The sequence below is a fragment of the Dryobates pubescens genome, chromosome 8 (genome assembly GCF_014839835.1).
Source record: "Dryobates pubescens isolate bDryPub1 chromosome 8, bDryPub1.pri, whole genome shotgun sequence".
NCBI classification, from domain to species: Eukaryota; Metazoa; Chordata; class Aves; order Piciformes; family Picidae; genus Dryobates; species Dryobates pubescens.
In genome coordinates, this window is record NC_071619.1 from 4732956 (window position 1) to 4758760 (window position 25805).

Here is a 25805-nt window from a genome sequence, read left to right on the forward strand (position 1 = left end):
TTGTGCCAAAAATGCAAAACTCACCAATTGATCCAAATAACAGCTGTTCAGGATTGAATTACTTTAAAAGAACAAAACAAACCAAACCCCACATGTCTCTAAGCCATGTTTTAAACAGGACTTGTGTACAGGCATAGGCACACAACTGCAGAGGTAAGGAAACTAATATATTGAGCTTGAAATGTATAAGCATTGAGGAGGGGAGGCTATAGCTGTGTGATGGGTACTCAACTAAGTAGTTATTGTCTTCTACCTGTTTCTGTAAGGTTGCTTTAGCATCTGCAGACTTTGCTTTTGCTTCCCTCTAAATGCAGTGAAGTTGCTTGTTGTCTGAAGTTGATTAGAGGGCTGGAGCTCCTCTCCTATGAGAACAGACTGAGGGAGCTGGGGCTGTTCAGTCTGGAGAAGAGAAGGCTCTGAGGAGACCTAATTGTGGCCTTCCAGTATCTGAAGGGGGCCTAAAAGAAAGCTGGGGAGGGACTTTCTAGGGTGTCAGGTAATGACAGGACTAGGGGCAGGGGAACAGAACTAGAAATGGGTAAATTCAGATTGGATGTTAGGAAGAAGTTCTTCCCCATGAGGGTGGTGAGATGCTGGAACAGGTTGCCCAGGGAGGTGGTGGAAGCCTCCTCCCTGGATTTTTTAAGGTTTTGAAGGCCAGGCTGGATGTGGACAGCTGTGAGCAACCTGATGTAGTGTGAGGTGTCCCTGCTAATGGCAGAGGGGTTGGAACTGGATGATCCTTGAGGTCCCTTCCAACCCTAACAATTCTATGATTCTATGAAGTATCTTCAAAACCTTTAAGGCTTTCTGTGTTTTCTCTCTAGCCATGCCAGTGCTCACAAGGCACACGTGCGTACACGTACATACAGTTAATGAAGAGAAAAGTCTGAAATGGTTTTAGTCACTTAACCAAAAGCAGATGCTCATGGTCATTCTGTTCCCTCCCTTTGTAAAATTTATGAGTGAATGCAGTGCTCAAGAGACCAGCAGTAATATCACTTGCTTAAGGTTGGTGTAGCACAAACAGTAGTTTCCTGTAATGCTCAACGCTCAAGGCCTCATGTAGACTGGTGCTCAAGCAAGCTTGTCTGATCTTTCCTTCCAGCTGCAGAACCAGAGGACACCACCCCTGGTCCTGCTGGCCTGAATACCGAGGCAACATGTGACCTTGTTTACTTAATCTGTAGCAGGCTGCCCAAGGAGATGGTAGAGGCTCCACCCCTGGAGGTTTTGAAGGCCAGGCTGGATGTGGCTCTGAGCAGCCTGATCTAGTGTGAGGTGTCCCTGCCCATGGCAGGGGGGTTGGAACTAGATGATCCTTGAGGTCCCTTCCAACCCTGACAATTCTATGATTCTGTCTCTCTGACTTACTGACAGCTTCGATTTGGATGTTTCATGAGGCTGACCAATGCAGCAAGGATCCTTATTGAGATCTCTCCCTGCTACTCTGATTTTAGCTTGTGAGGCTTTCTTAGCAGAGTCCCAGTCCAACACTGTCTTGTCGTCTGCCTGGTGTGGAAGAAACCTTGCCTTTAAGGAGCAGCTTTAGTGCATGCCTGCCCAGCACAGAGCAGCTGCCCTCCAGCCAAGGCACACCTGGAGGTGTAAGATGTGACGTAGGGGTGCTGTAGCTGCATGATCATGGTGCCTGCTTTCAAGGCTCATTAGTGCAAGGCAGGCCTGTGGTGTTCTGGCTGAACTGCTTTTAGTCCCCGAGTAGCCGTGGCTGACAGCTGCTCAGGAGTGTTTACACCACACTCCAATGCACCACGTAGCCCAGTCTAATAGGGGAGGTGGGTACTTCATCTGCTGCCAAACAGAACAACTTTGTTTGCATATTTGGACATGCCAGGGCACACACTTCAGTCTGTGAAAGTGTTGTGGGATCTGTAATTCTTCAGTGGCTTAGGTTTGTTCAAAATTAAAAGCTGAGTATGTCTTTTACGTGGGGCTGTAATGACTTTGTGTTGATGCAGCGTTCTTTAGAAGCTGTTCCGTGCCTAACAGCCACCTGCTACATGTAACTGCTATGTATGACACTGGGGTGATAGTCATGGTGAATCACTAGGGAAATGAGTTTTAATAATAAAATCCCAAACAACTCAATTCTGAATTATATGGCTGTTCAGTTTTATAACTAGAGGGGGAAAAAATGAAGAAGAAGAAATCCTAGGCAGCCTAAGCCATTGAGATATTAACCTAACAAAACTTATTCTGTCTATGCTTTTTAGCATTCTGTTTTCTCCTCTGCCCTTCTTAATGCAAAAATATTTGCTTGAGGCAAATCCATAAAAAGACCATATTAGGAGAATTGCATAATATCTCCTAAAAATAGGAAGCAAGAATCTGGGACTACAGAAATTCGTTTTACTCAGATAAATGAATGACTGAACATGAAAACAAAATTGTTAGCAAGTCGCTGCACTGCCTTGAAAGGTAAGTCAGTCAGATCAGTTGCCTTGGCTGGGTGTCGTATTTTGTGCTGTGCTCACTAGGAGACTAATTGCTTGAAAATAAATATTTGAAGATCTGTGTGTCTGGTCCTTGTAAGCTGTTTGATCAGTTTGGTGTTGCTGATAGGATCTGTTGTTTATAAAACCTGTGAGACTGCAGTCAGGCAGTTTGTGTGCTATATGGGCTCAGCCATATAAGTGCAGTGGGAGATGTGGCTTAATTAGGTATCATCTTTACTAATATAAGGTTGTGGGAGTGGTCCAGGAATAATTCATACACTGCAGGTCGACTTTCTTTCTTTCCACACTTTATTCTGCTTATTTTGGGAGGATTACTCCCAACCCCCACACCTTTCCCCCTCCCCTCTCCCCCCCCCATAAAATTTTCTCATCATTTCAGGATTTGAAGAAGTTGGAGGGAGGAGGATTTCTTCTACCTGTATTGGACTTGAACAACTAATAGGCCTGTTTATCATATTTCTAAAGTCAGGTCTGCTGCTAAGTATGTTTCTAGCTACAGCTATCAAGAGACACAAGTATCTGCACTGGACACCTGTTAGAGCAGGACTAATTCAATCCATGCTTACCCAGTGGTCTGAGGGAAGGACATTGCTCACAGCCCACCTGGCTCTGTCCAGAAGAGGCTGAGCAGTGCTCCTCAGTTGGTGACCAAAGAGCTAGAGAGCTGGCTCTAGCCAAACAGGGATGTGTCTGTCCCTGCCTCTCTTCCTAGAGGATTCCTCATGCCTGCTCTGGGGCAAAGACTTCTTTTCAATCCTCTTTCCTCCTTGGAAATGTTCTCAGGAGAGGCACCATGCCTTTTTCCCTTTCCTGACCAGATGACACGCCTCCCTGCTTGCCTTCCATCCCATGTTTCTGATGCTTAAGTACTCAAAACCATAAAGAACCTGCAAATGCTGAAGCGTGTGTGTGTGTGTGTGTTCCCTTAAGAAAGCCAGAGCTTTGTGAAGGTAATCTGAAGTTGCCCACTGAGAAAGTAGCTGTCTGCTGGTTTTGGATGGGACTTAATTCATGATTTCTGAATGCTCAAACTGGCAAACCAGAGGATGCCTGGGCCCAAAGGACTTCCTGGGGTCTGTCACCCTGCCCAGGCTTGTGAAAACCAGACATGACTCTTGTAGAAGAATGGGAATAAACTGTGGTTTTTAGGACTGGTAGAAAACTGTAAGGCACAGGAGTTTGGGGCTGGGAGGTGATGGGATCTGAAGGGACTGGCTGATTAACTGTTCATTGCACTGTACTGCAGCCTGTAAAACTCTGTGTGTGATAATTGGTTGGCTTTATTTAATGTCTCTTAGCTGAAAATTTTGTGATTGGATTCTCAGACTTGTGCCAGCAGTGTCCTGGCATTGCTCATTTTTAAAAGGTCCTTGCTTCCCTGTGCAAAGTGGGATGACAGCGCTGTACTTCTTTTATGCAGAATGATGACTGATAATTTCGTGCCCCAAGCTTGCATTTTGAGGGCTGATTCAGCAGAGAATAAAAGAAAAGGTGGGGGAAAAAAAGGGCAGAAAAAAGATTTGACTTCTTTTTTATAAGATTGTACAAAGCTGACTTTTTATAGCAAAAATAGCTTTGCACCCTGGTTGTGTGGTATGAGTCTCAAATTACTCTGTGCTGAATTGGATCCTCCTTTTAGAGGCCTGTGTCTCTGACCCCACACTTTGCTTATCTTCCCTGTTGAAAGTAATTTATACTCCAGCATGGCATAGTATCACTGTGCTAATAAGAAAATACTATTGACAGTTGTGATAGATGCACCCACTGCTTAGTGAGTGCAGGAGAGTTAAACTGATTGCATTTTTACAGTCTGTATATTTCTCTGCTTATTGTTTGTGTGCCCTGCTGTTAGAAAAACAGGTTAGTTGCATAGTAAATCTCTCTGATCAACACCAAAAAAATAAAGAGCAGAAAGAGCAACCACCCTCATGTGTTAACAGCTAATTCAGAAGCATGGTCATTTGAAGGCTGTGTTCTGGGGGATTTGTCCCTCTTCTTTAGAAAGATGATGTTAATATAGGCATAGCTAATCAGGCATCTCAAGAGAGGACAAAGGCACACTCATTAAAATTAGCTGAAAAAGCAGCCCACATAACAGGTGTCTAGTGTAATGATACTTCTGGTGTCTCTCACTGTAATGTCTTAAGCAATATGTTCCAGAAAGCACAGCAGACCCAAAGCATGTCGCTAACAGCCAAGGCCTGGAGCCCCTATTACAGGTGGGATCTGGAGGTGCTGGAACATGTCCAGAGAAGGGCCACGAGGATGAGCAGAGAGCTGGAGCTCCTCTCCTATGAGGACAGACTGAGGGAGTTGGGGCTATTCAGTCTGGAGAGGAGAAGGCTCTGAGGAGACCTAATTGTGGCCTTCCAGTATCTGAAGGGGGCCTAAAAGAAAGCTGGGGAGGGACTTTTTAGGGTGTCAGGGAGTGATAGGACTGGGGGAATGGAAAAAAAACTAGAAACAGGTAGATTCAGATTGGATGTTAAGAAGAAGTTCTTCCCCATGAGGGTGGTGAGACACTGGAACGGGTTGTCCTTGGAGGTGGTAGAAGCCTCATCCCTGGAGGTTTTTAAGGCCATGCTGAATGTGGCTCTGAGCAACCTGCTGTAGTCCCTGCCCATGGTGAGGAGGGTTGGAACTGGATAATCCTTGAGGTCCCTTCCAACCCTAACAATTCTATGATTCTGTTGTTGTGCTTCTTTCCACCCCTCCCTCCAAATTAAAGCTCACCTCTATTTGGAGCTGTCCCCAGTCAGACCTTTCCCTTGCTGTGAGTAACACAGATATGCATGCTGTAGTAGATACATAAAAATACTGCTGGATGACAAGCCATAAATAATGTGTGTACTGGCTCCTTGTGAGATACCACTGCAGTGTTTAATGCATTTATTAACCATGTAGTGCTATGATTTATAGAAGCTGGATGCATAATTGCAAGATAGCATTTCTGGGAATAAATCCAGGGCTATAGTGTCTGCAAGGGACAGAGGCAGAGCAGTCTGGGGGGTGGAAAGCAGGGAGCAACTAGGTTTGGCAGGATGTTATGGTAGTTATTAAGTGCAAGACAAGAGAAGACCTGACTGGGATGTGTCAAGGACATATGATTCAGGTCTTTTAGGAGCCATTTGGATTAGAAAGAAACATGGAGATCCACAGAGTCCTGTGTCTGGAGAAATATCTCTTTATGCAATATTCCTTTATTCAGAACACTGCTAGCTTCTCTGTGGGTCCTGATTCTCCTTTCTTGTAAGGAAAGAAAGAAGTAGAACTTTGCTTCAGGTCATGAGAGTTGTTTTTATGTCTGGGCATGCGGTTGATTTGTCTACCAGCACTTTGAATGGGTCTCTTCTCCCGGGTGGCCAGCACCAGAACAGAAGGACACAGTCTCAAGCTGTGCCAGGGGAGGTTTAGGCTGGATGATAGGAAGAAGTTCTTCACAGAAAGAGAGACTGGGCACTGGAATGTGCTGCCCAGGGAGGTGGTGGAATCACCATCCCTGGAGGTGTTTAGGAAGAAACTGGATGGGGCACTTGGTGCCATGGTTTAATTGATCAGATAGTGTTGGATGATAGGTTGGACTTGATGATCTCAAAGGTCTTTTCCTACCTGGTCTGGTCTGGTCTGATCTGGTCTGGTCTGGTCTATTCTATTCTATTCTATTCTATTCTATTCGTTGCAAAGGCCAAAGCAAGGCTTGTGTGAGTAACATAGAGGATGCTAAGCTCATCAGGAGATGTGTGAATATGATTATCTCTAAATATCACTTGCTGCTTGTGCTACCACAGTGATGAGGTTCATCTTACATTTTTACATGTTCATTTTTACACCATAGAAAAGCACAAGTGAGTGCCAGGCTGTTGGCAGTATGGGGGAAGCTTTGCCAGCCAGGGTGAGGGTCAGCCCATCTTACAGAACTTTGCTTTAGAGTTGGAGGCATGTCACAGCTGAGTGTGTAAGTCATTGGCAAATGCTATTTTACCTCAGTAAAAAAGAACTCATAGCTCTTTCCATATGTTTAGCTGCTTTTATTTTAAGCTGCTTTTCTTTCACTGTTTTGGGGGGTTTGGTTGGTTGGTTTTTAATTATTACCTTTGTCATCCCAGCTCCATTTGAGGGGTTTTTGTTGTTGTTGTTGTATAATGGTGAAATTCCCATACATCTTTTTGTGACCAGATGAGAGAGTTTTACATTAACATTTGAAAAAAACCCAAACCAACCCAATAATTTGACTATAGACATTTTAGCCACTTATGTGTGTTATTTTTCTCCTGTGGAATTAGGTGCTTTCAGCACATTCAAAGGTACTTTCTTGCCTATACATTAAGTATGTAGGATACATGAGACAGTGAATCATAGACTCATAGAATGGTTTGGGTTGGAAGGGACCTTCAGGGTCATCTAGTTCCAACTCCCCCTTGCCATGGGCAGGGATACCTTCAATTAGACCACGTTGCTCAAGGCCTTGTCCAGCCTGGCCTTGGGGACATCCACAACCTCCCAGGACAACCTGTTCCAGTGTCTCACTACTATCACTGTAAAGAATTTTTTCCCTAATTTCCAGTCTAAATCTGCCGTCCTCAAGCTTCAATCTATTCCCTCTCATACTGTCACTATAAAACCTTGTAGTAAGTGCCCCAGGATCACAAGGGTTGGAAGGGACCTCCGGAGATCATCAAGTTCACCTCGCCAGCTTTCTTCCAGGCCCCCTTCAGGTCCTAGAATCTTTGACCTCTTGCATAATGAACAACTCTCATTTCCCAAATGTGTTGATGGGTGTACATATTCCCTGTCAGAGCTGTCTGCAGCAGTACCTGATGGGCACACATTTCTATTGTTTCATTTTTTTTAGGATAATGGAAGATGTTATAAATATCTCCCGGTCTGGGTGCATAGCCTCCAAGCCCTGGGCTTTTTTTAACTCTGATAAGGTGTTCACTCACTGCTCAAGAGTAGGGCACTAAGAATTTTCCCCTTAGGTTGTAATTAAAAGACATACATTTTCTGTAGCACTCTGTTCAACATGTACAGGTTTTTTCCCATTACTTGTGATTTAGTGATGCACTGTTGTATTACAGTAGTGCAGCCTATGCCAGCAGTTCCATTATAACCACTTTCTACAGGTTTATAACTCAACAGTAAAAATGTACTCTTCCAATTGGAAACTTGGCATATAATGTCTCATCTCATCCTCAAAAAATGATAGTTTTATTTTTTTTTCTTTCCTTTCACCTTCCCTCCACCAAAAAAGGTTGGATTTTTGCTGTGTTTTAAATGGGAGATACTGTCCTTTCTGTTTTTGCAAGAGAAAAGCCTGCCCTGATTATTAAAATAACCTTTTCATATCTAAGAAGGGAGGACATCATAATGCATGTGAATACAAGTGAATAAGGATACATGTGAATAAGTGTTGTTGATGTTAGAAGGATTACAATAAGTAAATGGAAAGAGAGAACTATTACCTCCCCAGTGAAAGCAAGGCTATATTGATCAATGCCATTGAAAAGCTTGGTTTTATGTGTTGATTTTTGATTCTAGCTGTTGATTTTACCCTTAAAATAGCATCCTCAAAGGGAAACAGGTTTTAGCTGCTGCACACTATTGTGTATGAAGTAAAGGAAGACTTTACTGCCTATTGACAAAATAATGATATTTTTCTCATTTGAGAAGCTCAGCAAAGAAGGAATTTCAATTCTAACTTTGGTGTTGAGGCCAAAGCACAATGTTTCCAACAGGCAGATGCTTGTGTGGGTGGAACAGGTTGCCCAGGGAGCAGGAAGTTTGTAAGCCCAGGCTGAATGGGGCTCTGAGCAACATGATCCAGTGTGAGGTGTCCCTGCCCATGGCAGGGGGGCTGGAACTGGATGATCCTTGAGGTCCCTTCCAACACTGACAGTTCTGTGATTTGGTGACAAAGCAATACAAGGCTTGTATGCGCTTACAATTTACACTGTCAAGATCTGAACCTCTGAACCTGAGGCCTCATCTGCAGCCTCACATTCCAGTTCAATGTAGTATGGGTGTTTAGGTATTAAAACCAAAATCAGGACTGAAATGCTATTTCTCCTTTACCTGCCTCCTTGGAGCTAGCCGTTTAGGAGCTAAAATCTACCCAGCTACCATTAAAAGACAGCCTTCACTGTCTTGTGTTGTCTTGTAGCAAATTTGCTTCCAGGTATTTCTTTTCCCATTTTCTTAGTTCAATTTATTCTTACCATATCCACTTCAACAGTGATGGTTCTTCTACCCCTTAGTAATTTTCTTCTACTAATTAGAAGAAAGGATATGTAAGTGGGAGACTTCACAGAGTGTTTACTAATCAATTGAGCTATTGTTTTGTCATATACTTGAAAACTATCAACATATATAAAGTATAAATTCTTACTATGGGTAAGCTGTCTTAAATCCTAGCTGGTCTCTAATATAGCTGTTTATTAATATTAAAGTATCATGAAAAGCAGAGAATGTGCATCCTAGTGAGAAGTTCAGTTCCTTCATTTGGTTTCCAAAATCAGTAATTAGGCTGAAGATTCTTTTGTATCCATAGGCAGTACCAGTGGCTCTCTGTAATAAAATAAAATAGCTCTATGTGGAAGTGAGCTTTTTGAGGGCATGAAATCAGAATGATCAGCACTTCCTCACATCAGCTTTAGTCCAGGCATTTCTGCCCAAACCAGTGAGATTCTACAGTGTAAAATGAAAGGAACAACGAAATTCAGATCCTTGTGTTTTTCAGGAAGTGAATTGCAAGTCCAGCAGAACTTCCAGGTGGATGTATCAGGCAGGCTGAGTGCAGTCAGTAGTTCTAGTGTGTAAATGCAAGCCTTCTGTTGTGAGAGTTGGTTATGTTTCTGGAATACTCAAAGAAAGAAATGATGTTGAGAATCACCAAAGTACTTAAATCAACTACAGCACCTTTTATTGCAAGTATCTTCAGCACCATGGGCATTGATATTGCTATTGTAGAAAAGCAGAAAACTCCTAGCACAGTCATGTACACCTCAGCACTGGGAGTATTGGATACCTTGTGATGCCAGGTTCGGTGCATACTACTCCTCTGATTTTGTATAGTGCTGACACCAGAAATACTTCTTAAGTACTTGAGTCAATAGGGAGGGCACACGGTAACAGCAACAGATGGATGTCCATCATAAGACATGGCTGAAGAGACATAAGATGGATTTCTTACTTTTCAATCATCTGAAATATCTGGACATTTAAGAACAGCCCATGTAAAATAATCCATGAATGCAATGGAAACAAAAAATTCACTTTAATTTACAGGTATGTACATTAAATGTTCTTCTTGTAACTTTTCAGAAGAGTCTCTGTGGCAGCTGTGGAGTATACTAAAATTCTGTTTGTACTTTTGGAATAATACTAGGTGAAATTGTGAGAGTTACTTAAGGCTAAAATACTCTTCTGTTGTATAATTTCCTAAAACTAAGGCATATGATAAGTTTTTTTTTGTTAATATTATAAAAACACAGAATGGTCTGGGTCAGAAGGGAGCTCCAAAGGTTATCTAGTCCAGCTCTTTCTGCAGTCAGCAGGGACATCCTCCACTAGATCATGTTATCCAGAGTCTGGTTGAGCCTCACCTTGAATATCTCCAGGAATGGGACCTCAACCACCTCCCTGGGCAACCTCTTCCAGTGTTCCACTAACTTGTGGTAAAGAACTTGTTCCTAGCATCCAATCCAAATCTACTCTTCTCCAGTTTTAGTCCATTATCCCAATGCAGTGATATTATGGTAATTGTTAACTGTCATATTTAGTCTCTCCTCATGAATATCTGGTGCCATTTTTAAGGGGCTGGAGAACATACCATGGTATCTACAGCTGATGGCAATCCTCATTGTAATTCCTGAGTAACCTTAGCTGTTAGAAGTTTTGCTGTGAATTCCAATTGGAATGTGAATGTTATTGGATAACACTCAGTTACATCTGAAGAGTTTATTTGCTAATCACGTGCAAATCACTCTCAAAATTGTAGGAGTATGACAAACCACTTGAATTTATCTCAAGTGTTTGGTGCTGCTGTATGTATCAATTGTACAGGGAATAAATTTTTCATTTATTTCATTCTTTAGGCACAGAAGAGGCGGAAATCCAATGAATCTGTGGATACAGAGCTCTGTCTTAATGAGGTAAGAGTGTGGATCCTGTATAGTTTGTAGCACTGTTAAAAGGCTGTCAAGGTTATAATAAGCTTACTTTCACACCAAGGTCTTGTTAGTATTGTTATGTTTGGATACGTAGCACATTAAAGAATGGTCTTACTCAGAAACCCAGAGCTAGGCTCAGTGACCTCTGCTGACTTTATATTTTAATAGCTGTGTAGTACATGTTTAGGCAGATCCCATGGTAATTACCACTGCGCTGAGCGAGTATAATTGGGTAATAATCTGCAGGGACACAAGTTGATATGGCTTTTAACAAATATGCAGAAGCACAGTGGCCATCATCCTGTAGCTAACAAAAATGACCAATTTAGGGCATGAAATCATGTTCACATCAGGAGATGTGATGCACGTACATCAGGAGACAGATTGACAGCCTCAAGAGACGTGAACCTCCCAGCGCTCTGTGAGTAGTCTGCTGAGCCTGACCTCCAAGGCTGCCTTTCAGACGTAAACATTACATCAGTTTCTGTGTCTGTCAGTCCGGATCCTTTGTACTGATTCTCTCAGGAAGTTTAGTAATTACTGATGTGCATAAATTATTTTTTGCACTGTGGAAGTACATAGCCCAGGCATTAGAGCAAGACCTGCTGTACAGGCGCAAGGCACCGAAAGAATGTGACCATGTCTTTGAGCTTTTCCTTCAGCAGCCCAGGTTTTCCCAGTTCACAGTATCACAGTATAACTAAGGTTGGAAGAGACCCCAAGGATCATCAAGTCCAACCTGTCTCGACAGACCTCACGACTAGACCATGGCACCAAGTGCCTCGTCCAATCTCCTCTTGAACACCTCCAGGGACGGTGACTCCACCACCTCCCTGGGCAGCCCAGTTCTTCTAAATAATGACAGCTCTATGGTCCACTCCTAATTCTTTAGTTAGTAAATACTGTAAATACTAGAATGAAGCCTAATAACACGAGAGGGAATAATGCAGTAACATTAACAGATTTGTTGACCTCTTGTGTCAGCTAGAAGACCATACACAAGGTTCTAGCAGCTGTGACTTAGCCATAAGAACTGCTGGTCTATCTTACCCCATACTCTCTGTGACAGTTTCTGAGAAGCAGATGCCCAGGGTTGAGTAGAAGTATATTGTGATAATTCCAACAGTTTACATCTTAAGGCCTCCCAAGTTAGGCAGTCCCAGCAGGTGTTCTCAAAAATATGAAGGTTTATCCATGAATGCCTCTGCAGACAGTCATTTTGGTGGAAACTGATGTTCTGTACTCATTTTTTTTATCTGCCCTTCTGTACCTTGGCCCATTGCCTCTCCAGGATGGAGGAGGCTTGTGCCCTCTGTATAAACTGCATCCTTGGGGATTTTCAGATCTGAAGTGGACAGGGTCTGAGCAACTTTGCATGGAGTAGATTGGACTTAATGACTTTAGAGGTCCTTTCTAGTCTAAATTGTTCTACTGCTGTGATTTTCCCTGTTGGGTTTTTCTTCTTACTGACGATGGTAGCAGTGAGAAATATTCCTGCTACGTATCCTCCTAAAAGAGTTCATTTTAATCTGCCAGTCTGCACTTTTCCATATGCATACTGCTTAATTATTGGTAGCACACAAGACAAGGAATGTAAATAATGCAGCAATTAAAGGGAAAAAGGCACAAGAAGGCAGTTTTCTAAGCTAGAAAACACTGTCTGTTCTGATCCCATGGATTTGATTTTATTCCTTGTTATCCAGAAGTAACTCCTTGTCAGAGTTACTCTGTTGACTGTGCAGAAGCTGCACTTTCTCTGTGGGGCCTGCATTTGTTTTTTTAAACTAAACTGGCATCATGAACACAAGTTTGCTAAAAAAAATTGCTGTACTTGGACTGTTGCACGTTAAGGGAAATCAAGAGGAAACAAAGGAAAATTCTCCAAAGGCTAGAGAGTCCCAGGGGGATGGATTTACACAGGGGACCAGTGTGAAAATAGGGATTTAATTTTTTTGCATGCTTTCTCTTTGTATTATTTTTCTAACTTGTGCTGTACTGTTGGTTTTATCCTTTAACTTTAGAACACTGACATGTCACCATCTGGGTTTGTGCCTTTCGTATCTTTCGATCTGTGGTAGCGCTGTCAGGGGAGGGTGGGTCACGGACGAACAAAAGATCCATTTCGTGATGCCGTACATCGAAATATTTTGCCATGAAATGGTAATGCAATGATGACCAAGGGGAGTATTGTGTCTTGCAGAATGCCATTGGGAAGGAGAACACAGCAGGAGTCTCCACCAGTCACATATCTTCGGAAAATTCGCTGGCTCTGCCTGGAAGCTTCTACCTAAGCACACGGCTCACTCTGATGACACTTGCACTCTCACTGTGTTTGTCCCTAAGCTCATCAGTGGTCTTGTAGCTGCATTGCAAAGGACATGTTAAACAAAAAAAAAAAGTCTGTTTCCTGTCCTCTGTTGTTTATCTGGAATTCCAGGTCTGGGAGCTAAGCTGAGGCACTCCTGGCTAGAACAGTCAGCTGGAATTTTTTTTTTCCCCCCTTTCTTTCTTTCTTTCTTTCTCTCTTACAAAAAAAAAAAAAAAAAAAAAGCTTCTTGTGATATTTAGAGGCTTTGTGAAATACTTGGTGCAGTGCTACATTCCAAACCCAAAAGGCTTTTGGGCATGCAGTGTTTTAAAGAGACAGTGTGTAAATTTGCCTGTAAAGCAACCTGTTTGGATTATTTTAATAATTATTATTATTTTAATTCTGGCTTTTCCCTGAGGAGGAGGAGGAGGAGGAGGAGGAAGGATGGTGGTTTTCTTAGGATCTTATTTATCTCATTGAATGGTGTTTTGGTTTTCAAATTGAGTGAACTTCAGACTATCGAGGATGCCAGGCTTTTGTCTAATGGTGAATGTTCTCCCAGAGAGTGGACTTTATGAAACTTCTTCATTTGATAAATTGCTACTGATGTTAAACTCTTTCAGTGTATTAGCATTTTCCTCTTTAAATGTTTACGTACTGTAAGTGGTTCTGCATTCCCTGCTGAGAAGCCATTATAATTCACATACAGGTATGATGTATGTCTTTCAGTTACATTCTCATAAAAATAGAGTGTGGCATAGGACTTTCTAACAGTACATTTCTCTTTTAATTATAATCATCTAGCCTTAACAAGAGTAAAGATCCTTTACATTAACAAGAAGCAGCCATTGTGAAAGCTTGATAAAGATGCATCTCCTTACATTTGAGGATAAGCAGTAGAAACAAATTTTTGCTACAGGGTTTCAGCTGTACAGCCTGTGGTCTTCTATGCTTCCATTGTGTTAATATAGTCCAGTTATTATACTGTTTGTTTAATAAAAAATGACATACAATTTATTTGCTCTACTAAAGCAGCATTTTCTCTTTATCCATAGCTGATAACGTCAGCTCAAAAGTTACAGGAACTTCATGCCTTACTTTTCTTCTTATCACAACACTACAGAGGGGAAAAAGGGTATCAGGATATAGTCTGAACTGTGTTTTATTTCTTAGACCACTAAAATCAACACCAGAGGGTGGCTGATCCAATTACAACATCGTGCATGCTTGTCCATGTGGCAGGCTTTTCCCACCCTGGTACTTCCTCCTGCAGACCTTGTCACTGATGACATGATGAACTGCTTGCAAAACCAGGGCCATAAATCGTTTTAGTGGTTTGGGTGGCAATATTGCCAGCACACAGGATTTGATCACTTTGGGTTTTATTCAGTGATATTGACAGCTTGCGCTGGTTCGTGCTGATTTTCTGCCTGTATCTAGAAGGAGTTCTTTAAAGCTTTAAATGTCATCAAATAGGCAGCGTTTTTCCTAAGGGCTGTCTTTCTACCTTACTGTGATGGCTTGTTGACTGTTACAAGCAGTTATGTCCAAATGATCAACAGTAACCAGGTTTTGTTTCTACTGAAGGTGGAAGATCACTAAAGCAAGGAGTTCATCATGTTGAATTTAGAGATTTACATTGGGACTTAACAGTTATGTCCCATCCTGCTCTGAAATGTCCAGAAGTGTTTGCAAGACAACTGATGGAGTACAAATTGCTGCTTTATAAACTGCAATGAAGTTAGGAAGCGTGCAAAACCACACAGCTTAGTAAAAGATTATTAAACCTGTTGACAAGCTCATCTTTTGAACTTTTTCCTAGCTAACAATAAACACTTTCCTAAATGCTGAACTTCATTTATGTACTCCTGGTTATGGTCACATCATGTAGGTTTCAAAGCACTGTGCATGTGATAAAATTCTACAGTACTCTCTGCCACTGAATATGACAAATCAGACAATGTTACTCTTTCATTCTGATGCTGATAAGAAAGTGCAAATTACTTTCAAAAGCAGCAGAGCTGCTTTTGCAGTAGAAAACACATAATCACAGAATCACCAAGGTTGGAAGAGACCTCAAAGATCATCAAGTCCAACCTGTCACCACAGACCTCAGGACTAAACCATGGGATGTGCTGCTCCCTGGGCAGCACATCCCAATAACTAATCACTCTCTCCGTGAAGAACATTCTCCTCACCTCGAGCCTAAACTTCCCCTGGTGCAGCTTGAGACTGTGTCCTCTTGTTCTGGTGCTGGTTGCCTGGGAGAAGAGACCAATCCCCTCCTGGCTACAACTACCCTTCAGGTAGTTGTAGACAGCAACAAGGTCTCCCTTGTGCCTCCTCTTCTCTAGGCTAAACAATCCCAGCTCCCTCAGCCTCTCCTCGTAGGGCTTGTGCTCAAGGCCTCTCCCCAGCTTCTTTGCCCTTCTCTGGACATGTTCAAGTATCTCAATGTCCTTCTTAAACTTATGGGCCCAGAACTGGACACAGGACTCAAGGTGTGGCCTAACCAGGGGCGCAATGACTTCTCTGCTCCTGCTGGCCACACTATTCCTGATGCAGGCCAGGATGCCATTGGCCTTCTTGGCCACCTGGGCACACTGCTGGCTCATGTTCAGCTGGCTGTCAGTCAGCACCCCCAGGTCCCTTTCTGTTTGGCAGCTCTCCAGCCACTCCAACCCCAGCCTGTGGCTCTGCACATCATTACCAGGTAAAGCCCACGTGGCTCCTGTTGCTCTTCTTTTAGAAGCTAATCAAATTATTGAAAACTAGTGACAACAGGCCAAAAAAAGATCATAAAATAAACTATGAGATTCATAATTTTAAAAATAAATCAAATTCTTTAATGCCAAAAGGAGTTGATGGTATAACCTATTGAAATGCTAATGAACACAGCATTAGAATTCTGAAGCCTGCCATTATCCAATTAAAAATATTTCCAAAACAAATTCATAAACATTGCAGTTCCTCAATCCATCTTTGATCCACAAATCTTTCTTCAAAATACCATTTGTATTCAGCACATGAAACATTTGAAGCAGTATCAGGAATTTTAATAACTTCCCAGTATAGTACATACTTTTTGAAGATTTTTCTCTCTCTCTTTTTTTTTTCCCCCATTTGATTTTATTACATTATCTCTGTTAGATTTAATACCAATTATTAGAGCTTTGACACCATGTGATCCAGCATAAAAGCTATTGATCACTTATACTGTAAACAACAAACTAATTAGGTTCTGCTTACAAAAGAAATTGCTAGTTGTCTGATTCAGTGAGAGTTGCCTTTGGAAACACTATTCTGTACGTAGCAGAGGAAGGAACAGCATTTTTTTGCAGCTAGCCATGTTACCACAGGAAAAAAAACAGAACACTCAAAACATTCATTTTCTTTTCCAGTGGAAATTAAAACCATTAATTAAAAAAAACCCAAACAATAAATGGCTTATTAAACAGGCAAGAAGGAAGAAACCCCCTTAAGAGTTTGACACTTAATGAGGTTTCCACAGGCACCACTGTGCAAATATTGGAGGATTTTTAGCAGCTGGATGTGGTGAGGATGATGTCAGTTTAGCACAGTGACCTTGTCAATGCAGTCATTTGCCACACTACTGAAGTATGCAAACTTCAGGGGTTTTCTTCCCTTTGCAGTCACAAAAATGACATGTGTGGAGTGCTCAGTTGAACAGGCTCAGGCTGGGCATTATGTTTGTTTTTTTTAACACATTAATTTGATCAATGTAACAATGATACAGGAAGTCTCCACATATAGGATGTCCGCACAGATGGTGTACTGTTCAAACTGTAAGTTTAAATAACCTGATGATATTTCTGTTTCTTCTTAAAAGAAGTACACACCAAGACAAAGTTCAGAGTGAACTGAAATATAGGACTAAGTTTTTGCAGTGTTTAACACAGGTATTAATTCCTCAAGTGAGTCCAATGAAAGAGGCACTGAACATGAACCTTTCAGATATAGTAAAACACACAGCAATTGAGGCTTTCCCTTGCTCCAGTGCAGGAGAGCCAATGCAGACAGTGACGTCCACCAATGGGCAGCAGCCCTGCCCTGCAGGGGTGTCTTCACAAGCATTTGGTCAGAAATGGGAAGTGCAGCCCAGGTTAACCATCTCAGTACTCTGACATCCTGGCTGCTTCAAGAGACTGGGCAGGGAGCTAATGAGCAGGAGCCAGCCATCCATCCATCCATCTTCACTGGGGCACTCTCCGCTTTCCATTAACAGCTTCGTTCTCACTGTGTCATTAGGAAGAATGAGGAGAAAGAGGGATTCTGAAGCATTTCAAAGCAGTGGGCAGACAGACTGTCTGGACACCTACTTCCACCCTTATTTTTTTAATATGAAATTACATCACTCCATGACCCAAGCTTTTGAATATCAGGCTGCTCACAGTTTGAGAGATAGAATAGAATAATGTTGCCGTTTGAATCAAAAGACTGAATACATAAATGTATACACTTTAGCTATATGCTTAGCCTTTGCAAATAGGCTGGAGATGAAGGACTCAGCTTGAAATCCGAGTCTTATATTAATTTCTGATTGTTGGCTTAATCACAGTCCTGTTTCCATGGAGGAGAGATGGTGAGAAACCAGTGGAGGAGAAGAGCAAAACAGCTCCTTGAAGGGACGTGCACCTTGTGTATGTCAAGTGGCAGGAGCATCTTAGCTTGTAATAAAAGAGCTGGATTCTACCATAACAGAAGAACCTTCAGAGCAAGCAGGAAAAGATGGAAGAATGAGCAGTTATTTGCACAGCAATTACAAGCTCCTGTCATGAAATGCAATTGTTTGTCTTCAGCACCAAGGTGGATCTACTTCACTTGGAAATAGACATTCACGGATGAGACTTCTGCATTAAAACTGTGCTGGGCTAAAGAGGCCTTCAAGGTCGATTTATGCCTCTAAAGGTTAGTCAGATTCTACCTGATGTCTCTGACATCAAATAGAAGCATATTTGCTTCAGATGAACTTGGCAGAGAAGTTAATCCAGTGACTTGTTAAATATGTCTCATCTTTAAATATTTGCTTTTTCTTACCAGTTCAGTTCCTCCTATGACATTTCAATTATTGGCTGTTTTAGCTTCTCCTTTAACTTCAGAAGGTCATTTTCTCTGTACTCTACAGTAATCCACTTTATAGATTTTTCCTTAGAGTTGGTGTTTTGGGTTTTTTTTTAATCACAGCCTTTGCTTCTGAGAAAAATGTGAGCAGGGATGTGTCTCTTCTGAACAGCCAACACCTTTACAGGGGAAGGAAACTGCAAGTGCCTAATTTACCTGTTAAGCACTGCTTTGACCAGAACAAGCTAAACCATGGTGTTGCTGTGCCCCAGATGGAATTTAAGATTTAGTTTGGCACTGAGGAAGAATTAAAACATTCTAAGATCTCTCAATCTGTTAGAAATATGTAAATACTCCTAATGTATTTTCTGATTGGAATTTCAGTTAAATAGATAAAGTCTGGGTTTTTTTCAGGAGTAAGGAGTTTCACTGGCAAAATTCGATGGGTCCATTATTAAGGTAAAATTAGGGATGGTGGTGGATTCCCACTCAATATTATCTTGACTTTCATACGCCCTTGTTCTGTGTTCCCTTCATCTGTTTGCCTTCAGGCTGAATAGATTTGTATTAGGTATGTTCACCTCACTAATCAGAAGCCAAGTCCTGCAACTCCTACTTAGATTCTTTGTCTCTTTTTATTGTTCATAAAAGCCAGAGCAACAGATTCAAGAGGCAGCGTAGAGATTATCTGCAGTTTAGAAGAGCACAGATTGGTACTTTTTGTCAATACAGGTTGTGGTGCTATGAGTTGGTACCATCTAGACTAGGTCTGAAGTTCTCTGAACACATGTAACCAGAGAGCAGCTGCAGCTTCTGTTGTTTTGCCTGTGCCAGGTGCCAATAGTTGAGCTTTGCTGTGTGTACACTTAGAGCTAATTGCTGCCTCAATGACAGCAACCAAACCACTTCAGCAAGGGCTCCCCTTAGCCCAATTTCCCCTGCTTTTAGTGATTCCAACACACTTCACTTATTTTGCACTACTATTTAATCTGTCAAAAGGAGAGTTTCCCAGAATCCAGGAGAAGGTCACAGATATAAGGGCAATTTTCTTCAAATTCCTCCTGCCAAAATACCACACTAATTGACAGACTTCTGTCCTCCAAAGCATTGAAAAACCCCTGCCCAGTAACTTATGAAACTGAGAAGGATTTTCAGGGATTTGGTTCCAGTAAATTAGGCTGCTTCTTATTTTCAGGCTTCCTCAAGCCACTCATTCCATTAATTGCTGTTGTGGATAAACATAAGTAATTAGAGATGGTGTCGTGGCATTATGCTACTCCCCATGTTGACCAGCTTGTGTCAATCACTTTTCCAGCATTGGTACTAATGATTCAAAGTTCCTCATGAGAGTTAAACATTGCTTTGATAGTAGGAGATGACATTCAAAGTCCTACTAGTTTGAGTGTAAAAATCTCTTTTGTTGTCTTACTCTTGTCTGAAATAGAGCTCCCCTTGTCTGAGTTCATATACTTGATCTGCTTCAAAGCACTAGAAAGCTGAAAATGGTTGACTGGTGCCACCCAGTTCTTCATAGCAGTCTCAGCAACCTCAGTCCATCTCAGGTCAGTAAACTCAGTCTCTCTTTACTGGCCAGTTGCATAGAAGCAGTGCCACAGTGGGCACTAGCAGGTGGCAGCATTCTGGCTGAGCACAGATGGCCTGGTAGCATAAGGTACACTGGCACTAGCTGGTCAGTATTACATATGGCCTTTGTGGCTGCTTCATCTCCCAGGCCTTTCTTGCTGCTGTGAAGTTCACTTAAATCACATTGGTAAACCTTTCCAGAGCTACAGGCTGACAAGTCATTCAAGCCAGGCCTGCCAGCTCCAGCTTTTCACCTGATCTGCACAGAATGAGAAGTTGATTTTGACTGCACTTGACCTTAGGTTGGAGTTTAAAAGGTACAAAAGCTAAGCCCCCTAGATTTACTGAACCACAGGGAGATGTAAACTTCAAGCACAGAAGACAGCAAATCTGCTGAAACTCTGGAGTCATTTTCACAATAGATTACAACATCATGATCCTCTCTTGACCATGTTTATGGAATAGGATATATGTGACAGAAGCTTTTGTTGAAAACGGGAGAAAGCCTAAAGATGCAAAAATTACTGTTTAGGGACCCACCACTTGTTTTAGCAGGAGATACTGCAGAGAACACACTGGTGAGAAGTAGAAGTGTGTATCCCAGTAGGTAGAAGGCAGAGGAATCATGTTCTTACTGGTTTTTTCCTTTCTTTGGCTTTGTGAATTGGCCCATGGAAACTGGTACCCTTTTGGGAGGTGAAGCAATTCTCTCAGGAGTAGGATGTTAGCCAAAATGCAGCTGATAGCAGAATGTCCTTCCAGCATCCAAAAGTATTGACATCATCTGGATGCTTTGAGGTGGGACAAAGACTTTAAACCTTAGGTGAAAGTTAATTCAGGAAGAGTGCCTGTAAGGATTGCTGGAGGTGGAACAAAGCCCCACGGTGGATTTGCAGTTGGGAGGGTGCAAAGCAGGCTGAGCTCTGTCACACGCTGCTTGTTAAAGAGAAGTAAGTGGAGGTAAAAATACACTCCTGAATTTTATCTTGCCTCCTCTCTGGGAGTGTTACAGTAGAACTGAGGGATAAAATGAACCTCTTACCTCTTCACAGTCCTTCCCACTGTTTCTGGATAAGAAAAGAGAAATAAAGTAAATCCAAAAGGCAGGCAGTGGAAAAAAAATTGCTTCAAAGCACTGCAACATGTGGGAAGCTTAACTGGTGGCAATTATTAATCTCTCTGTTCTCCCCTCCCCCAAAATTATTGCTCCTGAGTTTGCTTAACAGGGTTTCTGTGCTGTTTCGTGTAGCGTTACTTAGTGCTGAAATGATTAGTTGTGATTTGTCCTGCTCGTGCTGGGAAGGTGTGTTTGTCTTTCACCTGAGGGTATGTCTAAGTGTGCACTTTTTGGCTAGTGCAAGTTGACAAGAGCTGCAGAAAAGAGGAAATGGCAGGGGAAGGCTCAGGTAAAAGCACAGGGAGGGGTTTTTTTGTTACATTGCAATGCTAAAAGGACTGATTGCGGGTAGGTAGAAAGGATGCAGATAAAGGTTAAGAGGTAGCATTTGGACCCCGGAAGGCTGGCATTCACTGTGAACTGAGGACATCCAATGTTCATATTTTCCTTTTTGCCTTTGTTTTTATTATTTGAGGGGTGTGTGCTATTTTTTTATTCTTTCTTTGGGTTGTTTTTTTCTTGGTCTTCTTCTTCTGTTGTTCCAAAACTATCTGTCTAGAACATGCTTCCATTTTCTGGAGGAAATTCTTACACAAACAGTTACCTCCTTGTGGAAAGTCTTTGTTGTCCTATGGATTTCTGTCCATCTCACTCTGCAGGTTATTATATGTCAGGTCTTCAGTCATAATGGCTGGTGATTTGTTGTAATAAATGAGTAAGTAAATAAATAAATAAATAAAACCACTTTGCACTTGTTCCTGTCAAGCTCTTTGGACTGTCCACACTTTGGAAGTCAATTCACCACGATGTCTGACGGGGTGGTTTTTTTGGTTAGCATAATCCTCCTGCGTTAGTATTGTACATATCCAGAGAAGAATCTCTCTCAATAAACATTATTCTCTTTTCTTTTTTTTAATTAAAAAGCATGGGGTTTGGTGAGAAAAATTTCCTGGTGGTTCTGGTTTGATTTTTACAAGAGGAAAGGAAGCTTGGCGGACAACAAAAGAAAACAACAGAAACATGAAAACAAGCTTATTAAAGGTCGAGCTCATTGTTCCCTGTTGTTTTACAGTCCACTATGATCTAAGAAAATAAGAAATAAAGCTTTTCCCTTTAAATATCCATGCACTTGTTTGCTCCCTAGTCTTTTGTGCTAGTGAATGTGGCCTGCAACGTGCCAATGAGGAGGGAATATCAGATGGAAATGATGGAAAGCCGGGTGCGGGAGTGGCCAGCTGGCCCTATTCATGCTTGTTCACTCTCTGGCGCCCAAGCACGCCTCCACACCCATCCCACCCCTGCATCCTGCCAGGCCAGAAAGAGAAGGCTCGCTCCCATTTTCACACAATGGGAGCAAAAGAGCTGCAGAGGCTTCGAAGACAAAAGGATCTGTGGGGGGAATATTTTAGGAACTGCAGAGTGTGCTGGAAGGGGAAAGCGATGGTGGCCAAACAAGTCTTCGTGATGCACTTGCTCGTGCTGATGACTGGTGTGCAGGAAAATTGCTTCAGCATTTGCTCATATTCAGACTGAGGCTTGACAAAGGAGTATGTCATGAGTAAAGACCGATTGCACCCACCTGCAAAAAACTGCTGCACAAGTAAAGGGCAGGCCAAAGCCTGCTGCCATTTTAAGGTGGAACAGATTCAATTGCTGTTGCCTAAAGAGAGGGGATGCAGAGTTTGGGGGCAGGATGGGAGAGAAGGAAAGATGGGAGTGGTAGCAAGGCATGTTAATCCCAAATGAAAGGGCTGCTTGTTTAGGGCTGATGGGGTTTGCCAACTGAGACAGCAGCAGGTGACCATCCTACAAGTTCACCATCAGCTCCAGAAAGGGCTAGAGTTGCAATGGATGATAGAAGCAGGAGGAGATGATTAGCTCTCTTAGCATCATTTGCTGCTCAGGTTATGTTTCCGGAGCTGGGAGGGGAAGGCAGTAGAATCTCTATGGGAGCATCCAACAGCTCAGTTTGGGTTCCTGGGCCACCTGTTGAGGTCTCATTCTGCTGCTGATAATGGGTCTATATAAAAGTACTCCTGCAGTGCCATCTCCAAGGTGTTTAGCAACTTACTTCAAAGACAGAGTTGAGGAATGTGATGCATAAAAGCAATCAATCAAAATGTTTGCCCGTATGAGTAAGCATTAAAGTTTTCTTCTACCTGCTTTCACTCCATCTCCATGCTGCCACAGCACCACTGCTGTGGAAGAGAAGAGGGAGAGTGGGAAAGCAGTGAAACCTCCATTCAAGAAGCACAGCTCTGTGACAAACTTGCTGAGTAGCAGCCTCTCCAGGGACAGGGGAAACCAAGCTGTGTTCGACACCACTAAGCAGCCAGCTATGCAAGACCAGATGGGTCCTTTTGTGTGCGTTGTCTGAGGGTTTGAATTTTAGGCTTTGTTTTGTTGATTACTTTTTAAGTTTTAACGGTTACTATTCACACATAGGCTTCCTTTGACAATTTCCCTCTGGGTGAAGAGATAATAATGGCAACAGAGCTACTTCTCCTGGACAAAGGCCAGCTGGGCAAGTGAGACCCAGGGATCTGCATTGAAAATGCACAAACATAAGCCATCACATCACATCGGCTTTCTTGCAGAGGTGTACATGGTGCCATTAATAGAGAGTGATGCCACCTAGTATCAATTTCTTGGCATGAAAGTGAGGACCAGTGTCCTCATGAAGAAGTTGCATTCCCTCTCCTCTGCCCTAGCTGCTAGGTGTTAAGCACACAACACCCATCACAGCAGGCAGTTTGTCTGACTTTTGGAAGGAATGTCAGTAAGGTCTAGTGATGCCCAGGTAAGTTGGGTTATCTGCTTTTAGTGCCACTGTAGCAGCTCTTCAGATTAATGGGTAAAGTTAAGCAGAGATATCTTAAATGGCACCCTGGTAAGCCAGTTAAGAAAGTGGCTTGATCTCATCAAGGCAGGCGTATGAGAAATTTGATGAAGTTCAACAAGGGCTAATATAGAGTCTTTCACCTGGGAAGGACCAACTCCATGCACCAGTATAGGTTGGGGACTGATCTGCTGGAGAGCGGTGAAAGGGAAAAGGACCTGGGGGTCCTGGTGGATGAAAGGATGACCATGAGCCAGCAATGTGCTTTTGTGGCCAAGAAGGCCAATGCCATTCTGGGGTGGATTAGAAGGGGTGTGACCAGTAGGTCAAGAGAGGTTCTCCTCCCCCTCCACTCTGCACTGCTGAGGCTGCATTTGGAATATTGTCTCCAGTTCTGGGCCCCTCAGTTCAAGAAAGACCGTGAGCGGCTTGAGAGAGTCCAGCACAGAGCCACGAGGATGATTAGGGGAATGGAACATCTTCAGTACAAGGAGAGACTGAAGGAGCTGAGGGCTCTTTAGCTTAGAGAAGAGGAGACTGAGAGGTGACCTCATCAATGCTTGTAAATATGTAAAGGGCAAGTCCAGAGAGGATGGAGCCAGGCTCTGCTGGGTGGTGCCCAGTGACAGCACAAGAGGCAATGGTGGAAGTTGAGGCATAGGAAGGTTCACATAAATATGAGGAAATTTTTTTTCCCTGTGAGGGTGACAGAGCACTGGAACCGGCTGCCCAGGGGGGTTGTGGAGTCTCCCTCTCTGGAGATACTCAAAACTCACCTGCATGTGTTCCTGTGTGATCTGGTGTAGGTGATCCTGCTCTGGCAGGGGGGTTGGCCTGGATGAGCTTTCGAGGTCCCTTCCAACCACTGAAATTCAGTGATTCTGTGACGACAGACATGTTAGAGGGGACAAATAATTGGAGTTCCCAGTTTGCCATTAAAGCAGCAGAGGGTCTCATCTGTCTAGGACATGGATTGTGAGAGGCGGTCTCCAAGCATGTTCCTACAGCTCTTCAAACCACTCTGCCCAAGCAATCAGCCAGCCCTGACACTTGCCCAGTTCCTGTGTGTTGGCAGCAAAAACTGTCTGTGTTAATGTCTGCTTCAGGCTGAATTCTCTTTTACATTCAGAGACAGGCCCATGATTTCCTGAAACACTTTTTTTGGTAACAATAAACTCAATTGTTTTGGTGACACACATGTCTTTTTTGGCCCCAAAGACAAATCACACCACACCTCCCCCCTAATCCTGCATCGCCAAATCTTTTTTAATCTATATTAATTACAGAAAACTGCGGAGCAACAGCCAGGAACAAGCCCAAAATAGGGACTGGGAAATGTTGCTCCAAAGTAATTATGCAGGGCTGGGTTTTTTTGGTTGATTTTTATTTTATTTTATTTTATCAAAGAGGAAAATATGTTGCTTTGAGGTAAAAAGCGTAATTCACAGAGTCTTTAATAAGAAAAATACACACTTATGTTTTGTAGCATTATAAAATACAGACTGGTGGCAAATTGCTTCAGAAGGACCTGGCTTTCAGGCTCCTGAATTGCTATTGTATATATTTTTGTTTACCAAAAAGAAACCCCACCCAAAAACCATCCCACCAACATTCTCAGCGAGGTTAGCTAAACAGATGGTATTTATCTCTGGGTTTGCAAGTATAACATATCCCTCTTGCTTTGAAAAGAGGCATTAATGCAAGCAATCTTAAAGAAAGGCACTTGGGAAAGTGTCTCACAAAGCACACACACACACAAGCAAAAACCAAGGATTAAAAGAGAAATCTACATACACTAATCCACTGCTGGCTTCATTCTAGATTGGAGAGGCCTCAAAGGCAGTATTCACCTGGCTGAACAATGATATTTGCCTGTTTGTCAGAGGTCAGAATCTAACCTAGCCGAACAATGATGTTTGCCTGTTTGTCAGAGGTAAGAATCCAACTGTTCTAAATATAGTTTAGCTTTTATTTGTCTCAAAAAAAAACCCCAACCAACCTATTTGTCAATACTGCAGTGCTGTTTTGAGCAGATCAATGGCTGCACACAACTCGCTGCCTGAGGGCTTTATTATTAACACAAATATAGGTAGGCTAAATATTGAGTGACACTATTGGAATGGGATTCCCTTCCCTCTGTGACTTTGATGTCAAATGAACTTAAAACTTACTAATACACAGCCAGGATTCTGCTTGTGCTTGCAAGAAACTGTCTCCCCCTCAGCCCATC

The 25805-nt window shown here is 42.5% G+C and overlaps 1 protein-coding gene across 1 annotated transcript in view; it reads left to right on the forward strand.

Annotated features, from left to right (window-relative positions):
- GFRA1 (GDNF family receptor alpha 1) overlaps positions 1–13155 on the forward strand; it is a 172078-nt gene extending 158923 nt beyond the window's left edge. The window contains exons 8-9 of the mRNA XM_009905631.2: positions 10571–10627; positions 12846–13155. Of these exons, the coding sequence (XP_009903933.1) occupies positions 10571–10627; positions 12846–13007 (219 nt within the window). The 3' untranslated portion in view covers positions 13008–13155. The remainder of the gene's footprint in view (positions 1–10570; positions 10628–12845) is intronic.
- Positions 13156–25805: the final 12650 nt, after the last annotated feature.